Source organism: Mastigoproctus giganteus, chromosome 12 (genome assembly GCF_048544385.1).
Source record: "Mastigoproctus giganteus isolate SK-2022 chromosome 12, ASM4854438v1, whole genome shotgun sequence".
NCBI classification, from domain to species: domain Eukaryota; kingdom Metazoa; phylum Arthropoda; class Arachnida; order Uropygi; family Thelyphonidae; genus Mastigoproctus; species Mastigoproctus giganteus.
In genome coordinates, this window is record NC_143586.1 from 52,155,009 (window position 1) to 52,170,152 (window position 15,144).

At 35.9% G+C, this 15,144-nt stretch overlaps 1 protein-coding gene across 3 annotated transcripts in view; it reads left to right on the plus strand.

The window, feature by feature from the left end:
- Nucleotides 1–15,144, plus strand: part of NKAIN (Sodium/potassium-transporting ATPase subunit beta-1-interacting protein) — a 187,056-nt gene that overhangs the window by 68,699 nt on the left and 103,213 nt on the right. For all 3 annotated transcript variants that reach the window (XM_090386279.1, XM_090386281.1, XM_090386282.1), the window contains exon 3: nucleotides 2,941–3,021. In XM_090386279.1, coding sequence (XP_090242405.1) covers nucleotides 2,941–3,021 — 81 coding nt within the window. The remainder of the gene's footprint in view (nucleotides 1–2,940; nucleotides 3,022–15,144) is intronic.

The window sequence follows — 15,144 nt, forward strand, 5'->3', positions numbered from 1 at the left end:
TTGTGAAAATACCAAATCTCATTTCAGTTAACAATCTATAAGAGTATTTCAAAGATGGTTAAAAAATTCCAGCTGAGCGAAATCAAGAGAAGTATGCAAGAATATAAGCTTCAAAGGCACCAAAGAAGCCTCCCATGTTGAAAAAAGAAAGAGTTCAAAAACATATAGAGAATGAAAAAAAATGCAAAGTTTAATAAAATCTGCTTCTATCAGATTTCATATCATAACTCTGAAAAATACATTTGGAGCCTGGTACATCTAGAATTTCCAAATGCAGACGTAACGACTATGAAGGCTTGTAATACTTTTCGAGCATCTCTCAAAAATGATTTTATTCCAACATTTTAGAAGAGCAACAGTTTCATTTATCCTGCTATTCCACCTCATCTGTCCCAATTGGATTTAGTGACAGAGGGGCTCATTTCTCCTCGTATACCCTTCGTGCAAATTAGAAGACTTAAGATGTGGTTTCAGCCCATATGGAATTTTGGGCCAAATTATAACTGTTCCTGTAAATGTTAATTCAATGATCGATTATTTGCCTCAGAGAATAATGACCATTATTGCGTTAACGTTCATTTCAAACTTAAGAAAAAATTCACAAATCGAGTAATTTAAAGGACTTGGTTTGTAAACGAGATGTAAGGTTTAGGTGAAAGTATCTACTTACTTGTATCGTCTGCATGATATTGAGATTGAGGAAGCATTCTTCGATGAAGACATGGAACATGATCCATTTCGACAATACTACGTCGTCAACTATTACTCCAAACTCATAAACATACTTTTACTTGTTTATGAGTTTGGAGTTTTGAAGCTCCATTTATGCCATCACGATCTACAATAATTTTAATTCTCATGCCAAAAGCAGACACTTGACGAGCTAAATATAATGCCGAATACAAGAAATCGTGGGAGAATCTAGAGGATAGTGAACATACTAGCATCGATCACTTTAAAGAAAATCAGAATCATATTATATCGATTTACTTCAAGCTGGTATTACTCGGCCAAAAGTCTTTCTGAAATGAGAACCTCATCAAAAATGGCATAACCCCTTCAATCCTTTGGTGTTTAGCATTTTAAAGTCTAACATGGACATTCAATTCATCACGGAAGAATATTCTTGTGCTGCTTATGTCATCGAATACGTAAATAAGACCAATCATGTGATTACCAATTTACAACATAAAATTATTGAAATTATGAACAAATTGAAATTACAAGAAAATTAAGCATTGACATGCTCCACTCAGTTAAAATTACTAGTCAAGAGGCTGCTTGGTATTTTGCTTTGTCAACCGATGTCCGAGAGTTCAGTTGTTGTAACTTATATACCTACTGTGTGACCTATCGAGTGACAGCGTAATAGAAAATTGAACAAAGAACTGGAATGAGAAAACATGGGTGACGATTCTACCAACATTTGGAAAGAGTAAGTATGCAAATTCGTGGAATCCTGAATCTTTTTGCAAGATTTGAAACTTCAGTTTACATCTGATAACCATCAAATTCTTTAAAGACATAAACAACATCAGGATACATGTTTTTCCAGTAATTATTCATAACTGAATAGGAAGTTCCTTTCAAGTTTATGCTCCAAACATTTCATACATTGTTTTTGTTGGTTGTGTCACTTTTGGTAATTAATTTCCTAAAAAGTAGAGCATAAATAATATTCCTTCAAAAACTACCTTAATGTTAGGACACAAACTGTCAGAGTTGAGAACACATGCAGTGGCATTTTATAAAATAATCTTGAAATCCAGAATTTCATCTTCACAACTACCCCAGAGGCTCACGTCTGGTGAGTATGGGCTTGGCACACCCAGGGTTCTGAGCTAGATATTATCATTCTTCTCTTCCTTGGTGATTCCCTACTACGAGTACTTCTCTCTCTCTCTCTCTCTCTCTCTCTCTCTCTCTCTCTCTCTCTCTCTCTCTCTCTCTCTCTCAGGGTAACTTAGAAATTTTATTTTTTTTGGCTGGTGCAGCAAAAGCCTCAGACTTCCTTGCACCATATGACTAATAATAATAATATAGAAATATTGTAAAGATGAATTCAATATTTTAAGAATAGCAGTGACTTCAAGTTTTTGTCACCATTTGTATTAACAGCAACACAAAGTGAGTCATTCTTTTAATGACTTGGAACTAGGCACTTTTTCTACCATTTTCTTTCCTTGATGTGTACATTCTTGATGGCATTTGCTTCCAATATAGGCCAGTTCCATCAACGCTGAAAATTTGTTTTAGGCTGTATCTGTCTTCCTCTGTATATTTTTTAAATTCAGTAGGATATGATTTGGTTGCTTTTACATCTGTGTTAGCAGATGTAAAAGCATCCAATTCCTTCAAACTTAAGTACAAAGTTTTCTTTGTACTTAAAAAGTTTACCTGTAAGTACAAAGCTTTCTCTCTTAAATGAGAATCAAGTGTAAGGGTGTATGTTGCTGATAAAGGTCATTTGTTCATATTACCAATCATCTTTCCACAATCTCCATTACATCACTCCTACATGCCAATTTAACATCACAGCGTCTTACCATTGCTGTAGCTGTTTTCCAAACCAATCTGGTGCATTCTTAAATATGTTACGAATGGTTTTTTTCTGGCATTTTGAGGAGATGTCTGACTTCACTTCCTCATTCACTTTTTTTTTTTTTATGACAAATAACTCCTAATTTCACATTAAACCCATGGTTTGTATGCTTTCTTTTAAGGGCATGAGATGCTTTACTATTAGCATTTCAGAGTTTTCAGGTATGACTTTATTTTGCTTTATATTTGACATAAATCAAAATAATAAAAAGTATATGAAGCAAAAATTTGATATTGGAATGAAGCATATTTTATATATAGCTTGACTTTCACTAATTTAATGAATAATCATTAACAACTAATATGCAAATTTGTAATATATACTGGTTTGTTTTGTAGTATTCCATTTGGATGTTGCTGTGGATTGGGTGGAATATTTTTGTGATATGTTTTTACATGGAAGTTGGAAATCTCAGTAGAGTAAGTATTTTATTTTTACATATAAGTTGTTTTACTTAATACATCAGATTAAATTGATACTAATTGTGAACTTTGCAATAAAGTTTTTAACATATGTTATTTGATCAATATAAATTTCATGCAGTATTTATCTTCATTCATTTGTGGTAGATAGTATTCCAGAAAAGACTTAGGGTTAATTGTGCAATGTGACATGAAGTTCTCTGAGCAGTGCAAACTGCCAGAACAATTCAGTAGTTCTGTCAGTGATATACTGGAATGTATTACTGTATTTCAGTGATGTACAGGATTTTTTTTCCCAGCAGGGACAAAATGGGTGATTATGCTGGTCAGCAAAAACCTCCCATTTTTTTCCCCACTGTTAAAATTCCGGGTGTTACTTGTAGATTTGATGTTGCTGAATGCAAATATGCAACCATATTGCTTTAATACTCACCAAGTTTAAAGAAGGGATTAAAGTCAAAAACTAAGTTTCTAGTAAAAAAGATTTCCTATATATATAGTAGAACCCAGATAAGAAAACTTCTTAGATGGGAAAATGACCCAAGGGTATGAAATATATTAACTGCACAAATAAAAATGAAAAGATACATAAGTTAAAGATTATTTTTAAGTACTATTTCAGAATTTCTAAATATTTTACTCTGCCTATGAGAAACATTTTTTAAACTGAGGATTTCTAATTGCTTAACATTCTATTCATTAAACTCATTATCAAATTAGAAGAATGAGCTCCTTTGGAGTTTCAACATACCTGAAAAGGTCACAATTACAATAAGACAGAGCAATAGTTCACTAAGTAATTCAGAACTGTTCACAACCATTGGAACTTAACGTTAACCCTTTCCTGAAAATGTGCCATAACAGATCAACTTTTTTTATTTTACAGATTAAAAGTATGCATCATGCAAATACTCATATTATAGTTTTTTATAAATTTTTTAGTAGAAAATACGCGGGAGTAATTAACCCATTTGGGCTATCCCGAGTTATCTTGTGTATCCCAAAAAGTTTGCAAATTATGCAGATTTTTTTTAATAAATTAGTGCTTGAGCTAAAAGAAAGGAACAGAAAAACACTCTTCACTACTCATTATATAAATACATTTAAAATATCAAGTGGAATGCACAAGCAGTAACCTCCCACCACAAGCAATAATTGTGAACTAACTACATTCTGACACGCGACCACTGCAAGTGGGTAGGTGAGGTAAGCGTCGCTTATTGGTGGCAGTTAAAAAGGAAGCAGAAATATTTTTCAATATAATTTTCTAATTGGTTAACACTTATCAGTATTCAGCATTTAGGACAACAAATTTTATTTTGCTTACTGGCAACACATAGGAATGCCGCTACTGTTCTGACATTGATGTAGAATAAGTAAATATAAGTAAAATGAAAGCCAGTCATCTGCTGCCAGATGTAAGAAAATCCCAAGAAATCTCAGGATTTATCTGGCTAATTTTGCATTAGCCAGATAAATGCCTGAGAAAATACTTTTCAGCCCTAAATTTGGAGGTATTATTGTTTGCTTCGGGTATTATTGTATCCAGAGATATTTTGTGTAGTTCCAAATAACTTTTAAAACCAAAAAAGAGATATATCTTGGGATAATCCATGAAGGGGTTAACATGAAGAGTTAACGTGGTTGATGTATCCAATTACAGATATCAATGAAAACAATTGCAATGTGTCACTTCCATTATATCAAAATGTTTATACTAAAAAGGTTTTACCGCTGAAAGTCTGACTGTGGAAAATTCACTAATCGAACAAGTTAGTGCATAGTATCATTTTAGTTCATAGTATATCACTGAAGTGGGTGAAATGGCATCGTTTTTGTTATATCTCATATTGTGAATGCTTTCACAACGAGTTACCCTGATATTGAACTACCTTCAACAGTGGATTCTTGAATAGGCAACGCTTTACCAGTGAATTCTCAGCGGATACCACCACTCTGCTGAGAATAAGTAACATTAGTCTTCTCCAGTGGCAAAGCTTGCTTATTGGAGGTGGTGCAATATCAGAGCAACTTGTTATGAAGCCATTCACAATGTGAGATGTAAAAAATGATGCTATGCACTAACCTGTTCAATTACCAAAATGTTTATATTGTTTTATATATTTTTTTTAATATAAAAATAAAGAATTTATATATTTAAAAAAACGTATTAAGTGGGAAAACTTCATTATAATAATACACCGTGTATTCTTTATCATGTACTTTTTTTTTTACCCAGGAAACTTCTTACGCAGGAAAATAATACATTACAATATGTGGAATTGAAATTGGGAATTGAGAAACCAAACCTACTAAAGAGGAAAACTTCTTGTGTGGGAATTTCTTATTCAGGTTCTACTATATTTTAAGAAAATTTTACATACAGTACTGAATATTGTACAGTGGATCTATTAACCTTATTCTATTTACAAAAATGTTTATCTGATAAAACACTTATTTTGTTGTTTTTTGCCTTTTATAATCATCTATTGGTGTTTCCTGTGTCAGACAATTAACACATGATAAAAGTAATTTCACAATTACTTTTATCAAACCTAGCTTGATGTGCAATGGAGCTAAATAGATTTTTGACTTATCTACCAAAGGAGAATGTGCTGCATTTTCTGGCCTAGTGTGGTTTCTGAATGGTCTGGCCATTTCTTTTTTATTCTGTAGTGGCAATCCTTCGCTCGGCTGCCACGCCCACATAAAAAGTAGCAGCATTTAGCGTATCCACCTTGCAACCCAGTCAGCAAAGTTACCACTTTTAGGTCGGCATAGATATTCCATTTGTATCCTTGATAACATATTTTTTTGCAAAAGAACTGTAGGTTCTTGTACGTTTTATTCATGTGAACTGCATGGGCCAGTGGTATAGATACTTATTTCCATTATGGAGTAAAACTACTTTCAAACTGACCTTGGACGAATCAGTGAAAAGCCTCCACTGCTCGGAGACATGCTCTAGATGTAACTTGTTCATTAATTCCTGGACATTGTTACAATAAACCAAAGCACCATCCATGGAGCAATAGGTCATTATGTTAGATTGCCTCTTCCTATAAAAAGACGCCTTGATACCATTTTAAAGAAGATTCCTCTGCTGAAGCCATGATCCTAGTAGCCGACCGGGCTAGCCGGGTGGGTAAAGTGCCTGCCTGGCAACCCAAAGGTCGTGGGTTCGAATCCCGCCTCGGGCTTGGATCAAAGTACTGCAAAAACCTTGGGAGGTGCATTATGGCCACAGAAGCCGATGCGCCAATAACTACCAAAAAAAAAAAGATCCTAGTAATTGAGCCTTGGTTTTGCAGAGGTCCAAATCTATTTGACCAAGTCGTTCAATTCTACCTGAGTGATTAGATGTGGCTTTGCAGTATCAAGAGTTGAAAAGTCTGGAACTGTACTCATTCTGGATTCTGCATCTTCTTGAGACTCCTTTTCCGATCCTGAATCAGAGTCAAGACCATAAATTTCTGGTGGCTTTGGCACTGGCATTGTATCATTGTGAGGAACTTGCCTTAGAGGAGAAAGTATGTTGGGATACTCTATTTTATGCTTGGATTTCCCCAAAAAGAACCCACAAATATTGGTCACGCAAAAGTTACAGTTGTTTATATGGTCTCAAGGTTCTTGCCATATCAATTCTGCTTTGCAGTGATAGGAAGAGCAGACATCAAAGAATCAAAAAGCGATGCTGCTATGAACACTTGGCCCCACAAACCAGTTATCCCTGTGGTACAAAATTGTTAGTGTATCATTAAAAAAAAGAAAAGGAAAAAAACCTCTAAGCCAGCCTGTGTCCTTGAACATGAGCTATAGGAAATCTTTGTACCCCATACTTTTATCTTGATCTCCGACCTTACATCCAAAATAGAGTTCATAGGCTTTTCTCACAAGTTGTAGCAGTGGCTTCTGCTGCGATTTTGATACCACTTCTCTGAAAATGTGGCAAAAGCTATCAGGCTAATTTCAGCAAGAACACAACATATTTCTCGTACAGTTGAGGTACATGCACGTAAGAACACGATTAAGAAATTGTAGATTTTTATTTCTAATTTAAACACAGTTCATGATTTACACTAATGCAAACAACACTTGTTTACATACACTAATTCACTAAAACACTTGTTTACATACACTTTTTGAAATATGAAAATGCTTGCTTGGTGTGGAAACCCACTTATAAAAAAATATATGTATATATACTGGTAGAAAAGTTTATAGAAGGCTCAATGTTTCTAGGGAATTGTCAAAAGTTCTAGAACCTTTCAGAAACATCCTGACCTTTCTTCTGCTTGTAACAATATTCTGGAACTTTCTCAAATGTTGTAGAAAGCTTTTGAATGCTCTGGAAATCTCCCAAATATTCTAGAAAAAAAAAGTAATAAAGGTAAAATAGATGGAAAAGATGATTAAACTACCAACAAGTCTTGGTTTTCTGTCATTAACCTGCAATATTTGAAAACAAGATAACAAGAACTTTTTAAACACTTATCGGAGTTTTTGAACATATTTTCTATGAGACTCTCACAAAATTATTTCATGGAGGAAATTGATGCTGACCGGTGTTATTCCATTGTATAAAGCAGATTGTATTAGAATGCATTTTGAATATTCTGTAAAGTTTTGAAACTTCAACATGGAAAGACGTTGATCTGTTGGAAAGGGTGCAATAAGAGCAACAAGATTAGTTGCAGTTTATTGAACTTATCTTTATTACCAAGAAAAACACGCTCTGTGAATTGCAGAAGCTAGAAATTAGGCATCTGTATAGAGACCTAATGTTTAATGCTTTAAAAGGGGACAAATAAATGTAATCCTGATGGAATTTTTCCTTTCTCAGACCGCACGCACGTTCGAAGGAATAAATTTAAATTGAAAAATTGATGGTTGCGAAATAAATGCATCTGAATTTGCCTTCAGCCAGAGAGTGTTATTTGTAATATGCCCTTGATATAAACTGGTTCTGGTGTGTGGAAGTAGGTAGTTTAAATTTATTCAAAGGAAGATTAGGTTGTTTGGACAAATGAAGTGATTTCCTTTTTGCCGTTGTTTTATAAAGCTTACTTCCTTGCATCAGTTTACTGATACTAATAGATATCTTAGCCAGTAGTTTTTTGAATTAGAACAGGTTGACTTTCAAGGATGAATACAAAATAAACTTTGAAAAAGACATCCAGGAATTTCAATGGTTTGCTGTTCTGCCTGCAGTGACAATTTTTCAGTGGTGAAAATACAGTCCCACCAGATTTGCCTTCCATGAACTGCCTAGAAAAATCTTGCTAATGTCATTTATGTTTTAGTCTTTTATTAAAAATAAATTTTTAATATTAAATATAATTCTCCCTTATGAACTTTAATGACATCAGCAACCCTGTTGAGTGACAGTTTGTACAAATTTTGTTATGTGAAGAATGGAATCATTCTTCATTCTTCTTGTGTAAGGCTGAGTCTAGTTCTTTGCTTGAACTAGAATGTCTTGCTTTGGTTCTCACTTGTTCCAGAGGCATTCAGTTTGGATGCAGACCTTGCTCCAGCTTTAATTGCTAGGTCCAGCACATTAATCTCCTCAAACTGCTGTTGTATTGATTGTGCTTAGTGACATGGAGCATATCGTGCTGATAGAAAGTCATCCCTCTCCAAAGAATTTCCCCAAGGCAGCCATATTTGGACTTTTAGTTATAACAAAGATCTACAGTCTTGTGCAAATTAATGTGAACAAAATAGGAAAATGTTGGTATATTATCATTGATCAACTTGTTAGCAGCAATTTATAAATGTATTTTCATTTGTTTCTCTACATCAGCGGTTCCCAACCGGTGGTTCGCGAACCCCCATGGGTTCACATTAAAAAATCTGTAATGGCGTCTGCTTAGATTTACATAAGTATATTATTGAAACTAAAAAAATATAACTAATAATAAACAATAAAGTAAAATAAAATTAAATAAAAAGTAAAGAATTGTGAAAGAAAGAAACCACATCTCCCATAATTCCTTATAATTAGTTTACTATCTTATAGTATATCATGTTAAATAAATGTTTTTCATACTGATTTTTTTTTTTTTTTTTTCATTCACAAGGACCATTGTTGTGTATAGGTTTTTTGTTTTTTTTTTTTAGAACCTATAGTATGGGTTGAAGGATGAAAAGATGAAAGAAGATACTTGTTGACATTAGACTTGAACTTCTGTAGATTGTAATTTTCAGGAAATACATATGAAGGAAGGTTGTTCCAAAAAACAGAAGTTGAATGAATGTGTGAGGAAGAAGGAAAGTTGGTTCTGTGAGTTTGAACTTGGACAGTAAAAAGATGTTGACTGGTTGTGGCACGTGTTCGGACTGCTTTGAAAGAGAGAGTGGAAATTATAGAAGCCAATTCAGAAGAACAGTGTCCATGCAAGTATCCATAGAAAAGGTGTGCAGCAGGAACAGAAAGTCTGAGACAGAGTGGAGTGACTCTGTTAGAGATGAGACATTAATTAACCTAACTGCCCTCTTTTGAAGGGAACCTAGAAACCTGAGAGAGGTTTTGAGGGTGAAGTCTGTTAGCTGTCTAACGGCACCGCAGGATTCCCTCACCTCTGCATTGTGTATTGGGTTCGAGCCCGTGACCACCAAATACGGAGGATGCAGAAAGGTCAGGGAATGGCCACCGCATATCCCCGGAGCAATATGGCCTAAGTTGCTAATGCTCCTAAAAACCAAATAACAACAACAGCGTTGTGTATTCTGTTTGTGAAGCACCGTACTCTCTGGAGGCAAAAGATTTAAAAGTGTGTGGGATATGGTTATGTCGTAGTGTTATGTTCTGTTGTTTCTCTGACCATTTAGCCGTTGGGGGCCACTAGAGACTTAGCTACGAGGGGGCAGGTCAGGTACACCCAGTAAATATTTGGTACTTTGGCAGGCCCTGCCACCTAGTTTCTAAATATTTCAGTGGCAAGGGCTTTAAAAAAAAAAAAATGGGGCTGAATTTTGGAAGTCAGAAAAGGCCGAAATGGAATTTAAGCGAAGGTGAGATTAAATTTTTTGGCTTTGGCTAATTTGGCCAAATTAGCCAAAGCCAAAAAAATAAACATTAAGTTTGGGGCGTACTCAGTCGGTTTAGTTAGTGTTAAGTTTGGGGCGTACTCAGTCGGTTTAGTTAGTGGGGGGGGGAGACTGAAGGCTGGTGGGACAGGCAAAAATTTCTGCCTGAGGACTGTTGGGAATCAGAGTGGAACAAATAAATACATGGGTTGCATTAGGGTAACTAAGAGTAGAAACAGGTATATGTATACTTGCATGTACACCAATGCTAGGAGTATAGTTAATAAATTTGATGAGCTTGAAGTGCTAGTCAAGACATCAAAGGCAGATATTGTTGGAATATCAGAGATATGGTGTCACACAGATATAAGGAATGCAGAATTGGAATTTGGGAAGTACAATGTGTATAGAAAAGATAGACAGGATAGGAAGGGAGGAGGGATTATGCTGTTAGTTAAGAAATACATAAAATCTAAAGAAGTGCATCCAGTTGACACAGATTTATAGTTCAATGTTGAGTCAGTTTGGTGTGACATAGGCACTGGGAGAGCAAAAATTAGTCTAGGAGTTATAGGCCGAATGACTGATGAGTACAATGAACAGTTATACAGAGAAATAGAGTGGGCCAGTAAATTAGTGTCTTATAATGGGGGATTTTAACTTCCCAAATATTGATTGGAACTTGTAGGTTGGTCACTCACACTAGCAAAGCGTTTGTGGATTTATTTGATGATTGTTTTCTACAGCAGCATGTTAGAAAGGCAACCAGAGAGAGTAACACTCTTGATCTGATTATCAGCAGTGACTATTCATGCATTAAGAATTTACAGATAAAGGAAAAACTAGGTGGCAGTGATTATAGTGTACTGATGTGGGATTTACTTAAAGATGTAACTACCATGAGGGGTAAAGGGAAGGGGTTATGCTTTCGTAAAGGTGACTGCAGTGGTCTCAGAGATTTTTTAAATTCTATACAGTGGGAACAACTGATGATGTTACCAACAGCAAATTCAAAATGGGAAGCATTCAGGGAAGTAACCTTGGAAGCTACTAGGATTTTTGTTCCAACTAAGACATACTGTTCTAGACTTGGGGCCAAATGGATGTCAGGTGAACCTAATGAGACTCATGACACAGAAGTCTGTGGTAGATATAAGCTAGTCTGTAATCAAGTCACAAAGGAGGTTAGGCAAGCGAATGCTGATTATGAGAAATCTTTGGCACAGGATGCAAAGAAAAAAGTAAAGACTTCTATAATCTCTAAAAGGAAGGGGATGAATCAGATTGGTCCACTTGATATCAATGGGTTGACTGTAGATGATCATTCTCAGAGAGCTGCCAAACTAAATGAGTATTTTGTGTCTACATTCACACATGAGGATTATTCAAGGAGGAGAAGGCCAGGTGTTTATCAAACTCTAACAGCGAGTTAAATGTTTTTGTAATAACTGAGAGCAAAGTGGAGGAGAAATTGTTGAAGTTAAACATAAAGGCACCTGGGGTAGATGGTATCTATCCAGTTATATTAAAGGAGGTGGCAAAGGATGTAAGCAAACCCTTAGCCATAATTATGAGAGCATCCTGGACTCGGGGGCAGTTCCCATGAACTAGAGATGTACAAATGTAGCTCCAATTCACAAAGGGGGGATCAAAGGGTGACACAAGTAATTAGAGACCTGTTAGTTCTAGGGGAAAATAATGGAGTCACTGGTTAAAGCAGCATTGCAGGATCATCTAGACAAGACTGCGGTAATAATTTAGACACAGCATGGGTTTGTTGAGAGTAAGTCTTGTCTGACCAATTTGATTGTATACTACGATGTGGTCACAAAGGAACTGGATGCAAAAAATTTCGATATCTAATACTTGGATTTCAGGAAATCTTTTTATACTGTTGCATATAGAAGACTACTGTACAAATTAGAGCAGTATGCCATTAAGGGCATGATGCTACAATGGATAAAAGGTTGGTTGAGTGGGAAAAGACGGAGTGGTAATCAATGGACACTGCTCTTCGTGGACTAATGTTATTAGTTGTGTTCCCCAGGGTTCGGTGGGCCCATTGTTGTTTTGGTATATTTATCAATGATATTGATGAAGGTATATCATGCTTAATGTCAAAGTTTGCAAATGATATAAAGTTTGGCAGAGTTGTTAATAACAGTAATGTCAGTGTGCTGCTGCAACAGGATTTAGAAAAGTTGGGCAGATGGGCTGAGAAGTGGCAACTGAAGTTTGACATTGAGAAATGCAAAGTACTGTGTATTGGTGGTAGTAGTAACCATAGAGAAATGCACCAAATGGGTGGTGTTACACTCAGCTTAGTGGAGAATGAAAGAGACTTGGACATAATTGTGCAGTCAGATACGAAGTTTTCTGAGCAGTGCAGCTGGGCTGCCAGAGCAGGTCATGGGGCATTGTCAGTGATATACAGGAATTTTGCTAGTAGGGAAAAGGAAGAGGTTTTTTTTTATTCCTCTGTATAAGTAAATGGTCAGGCCACACCTTGAGTACTGCGTAGAGGTGTGGAAGCCTCATTTTAGGAAGCATGTTGAGTTGCTAGAACAAGTACAGAGAAGGGCAACAAGACTGATGAGGGGAACAAAGGGGTGCAGTGCTCTTATGAAGAAAGGCTTCTTAAGTTCTGCAAATTGCAGCATCTAGAGACTAGGCACCTGAGAGGTGATTTGTTTGAGTTGTATAAGGCTTTGAATGGATTGAGCAGGCATCAATGCTGATGAGATTCTTCTTGCTCAAATTGCAAACCTGAGGGGCCATAAACTGAAATTGAGGAAAGACAGTTATAGAATAGATGTGCGGAAATTTGGCTTTAGCCAGTGGGTAGTTGATTGCTGGAACAAACTTCCATCTGTCGTTGTGGAAGTTGATAGCTTAAATAGATTCAAGGAAGAAGTGGACAAATGTTTGGAGTAAATAGATGGGTGAAATGTAGTGGTTTTTTTTTTTTTTTTTTGGCTGATGCTGTTATAGGCTTGCTTTCTTGCATCATATGCCTCTGCTAATGTGCTATGGGTTGTCTGCCCTTGATAGAGAGCTGTGGATAGGCCACATCTTGAACATTATATAGGGTGTCTGATAAGTGACTCCTGTTTTTCAATTATTGCAACTTATATTTTAAATGATTTTAATGAAACCAATGTTAAATGAGTTTTTTTTTTTTTTTTTTAAGCTCTTGAGTATGAGTGGAGAAATTCCATCGGGACCCAGAGAATTTTTAACATCAGTATTGTTCAGAATTCTATTGCCGTTCTATCAGAAGACCAAGGCAGTCATTGAATGCAATGTGTTCAGTATGGCAAGAGAAATTTACCATTATCACTAATGCAAGAGTTAGATAAAAAGTAAGATGCTAATAACACAGTTCTGTCTCTTTTGATGAGGATACAATAGAACCATCAGGATGTAACATAAATTGAAACATTGATGGACAGAAGTTGTAGCTATTGGACAGATCAGTCCTCACTCTACTGATATTCTGTCAATTACTGTTTGGACAAGAAGCAAGTTTCCTACTCTTAGCAAGCACAATATGGCCGTAGCAGCCTTTGTGCCGTTAAACAACATACCAACAACAACAACTACTCTTAGCCTCTTCAGAATTGGGTATGGTTTTATTAATAACTTGTGTACAACTGTTGCAAACTGTAGTGTAGGCAGAAAATGAAGCCAGAGACTTATACTATATTCTTATCCTAAGCATCCTGGGTACATTTTATTTGGAAAATCATGATTTATATAAAGACAAAAAAAAAATAAGGGAGGATTGAGGAATAAAAGACTTCATTCATATAAGAATAGTTTCATTGACATGATCTGAGCAATTATTAGAATCAGAATATTTAAAACAATAATCCAATTAAAGAAATTAGAATAGAAATTGCACAGATCGTCCCATTTTTTGCTTGTTGGTAGTGGTTGCTCCATTAGGGAGGCAATCACTACCAAGTAGTGATATGAGGTACCTAGAGGACAACTAATATGTACTGTAATGAAATGAGGTAACTAGAGGACAACTAATATGAACTGAAGAGTTTTTTGTTGAGAAGAACCAAATGTGGTCATCAATAGTCAACCCATCTATGTTAAGTGGTCCAATCTGATTAATCCCTTTCCTTCTAGAGTTTACATAAGTAAAGAGCTCTTTGCTGTTTTTTTTTTTTTTTTGCATCCTTTGCCAAAGATTTCTCGTAATCTGCCTTCGCCTGTGTTTGTGACTTGATTACAGAAAAACTTATATCTGCCATAGGCTTCTATGTCACCTAATAATTTATATGCATCCCATACATTTTTCTTCTTTGCCATGAGCCTCACTAATTCATCTGACATCCATTTAGATGAACCTTGAACAGTATTTCTTAGTTGGAATGAAAAGCCTAGTAGCCTCCAAGATTAAGTCCCTGAAGGCTTCCCATTTAGAAGTCAACATTGGTTACATCATCAGTTGATCCCACTGTACAGAATTTAAACTGTCTGAGACCCTGTAGTCTCAGACTCATCTGAGACTACAGGGGTCTCAGACGAACTGACTCATCAGTATTCAATCTTCTTTTGCAACCATTGATAATTAGTTGCAAAAGAAGAAGACCGAATATTGTTGAGCGTGTTTGTTCTTCAACATATCAGTACATTGTGATCACAGTCACCCAGTGGTTCCTTTATCTGCAAATTCTTAATGCATGAAAAATCACTGATGATAATCAGATCTTAAGTATTACTCCCTCTGGTTGCCTCTCGAACATGCTGCTGTAGAAAATAGTCATCCAATAAATCCAAAAAAGTCATGCTAGTGTGTGAGTGACCAACCCCAAGTTCCAGTCAATATGTGGAAAGTTAAAATTCCCCCATCATAAGCCATTCTGATTTACTGGTCCACTCTATTTCTCTGCTCACTATACTCATCAGATTCATTAGGCCTGTAACACACACCTACTCTCATTTTTCCTTTCCCAGTGCTTATGTCACACCAAACAGACTCAACATTGCATTGTCCACCAACATCAATTGGATACACTTCCTTAGATTTTGTGCCGACTGGGCTAGCCGAGTGGGTAAAGTACCTGTCCGGCA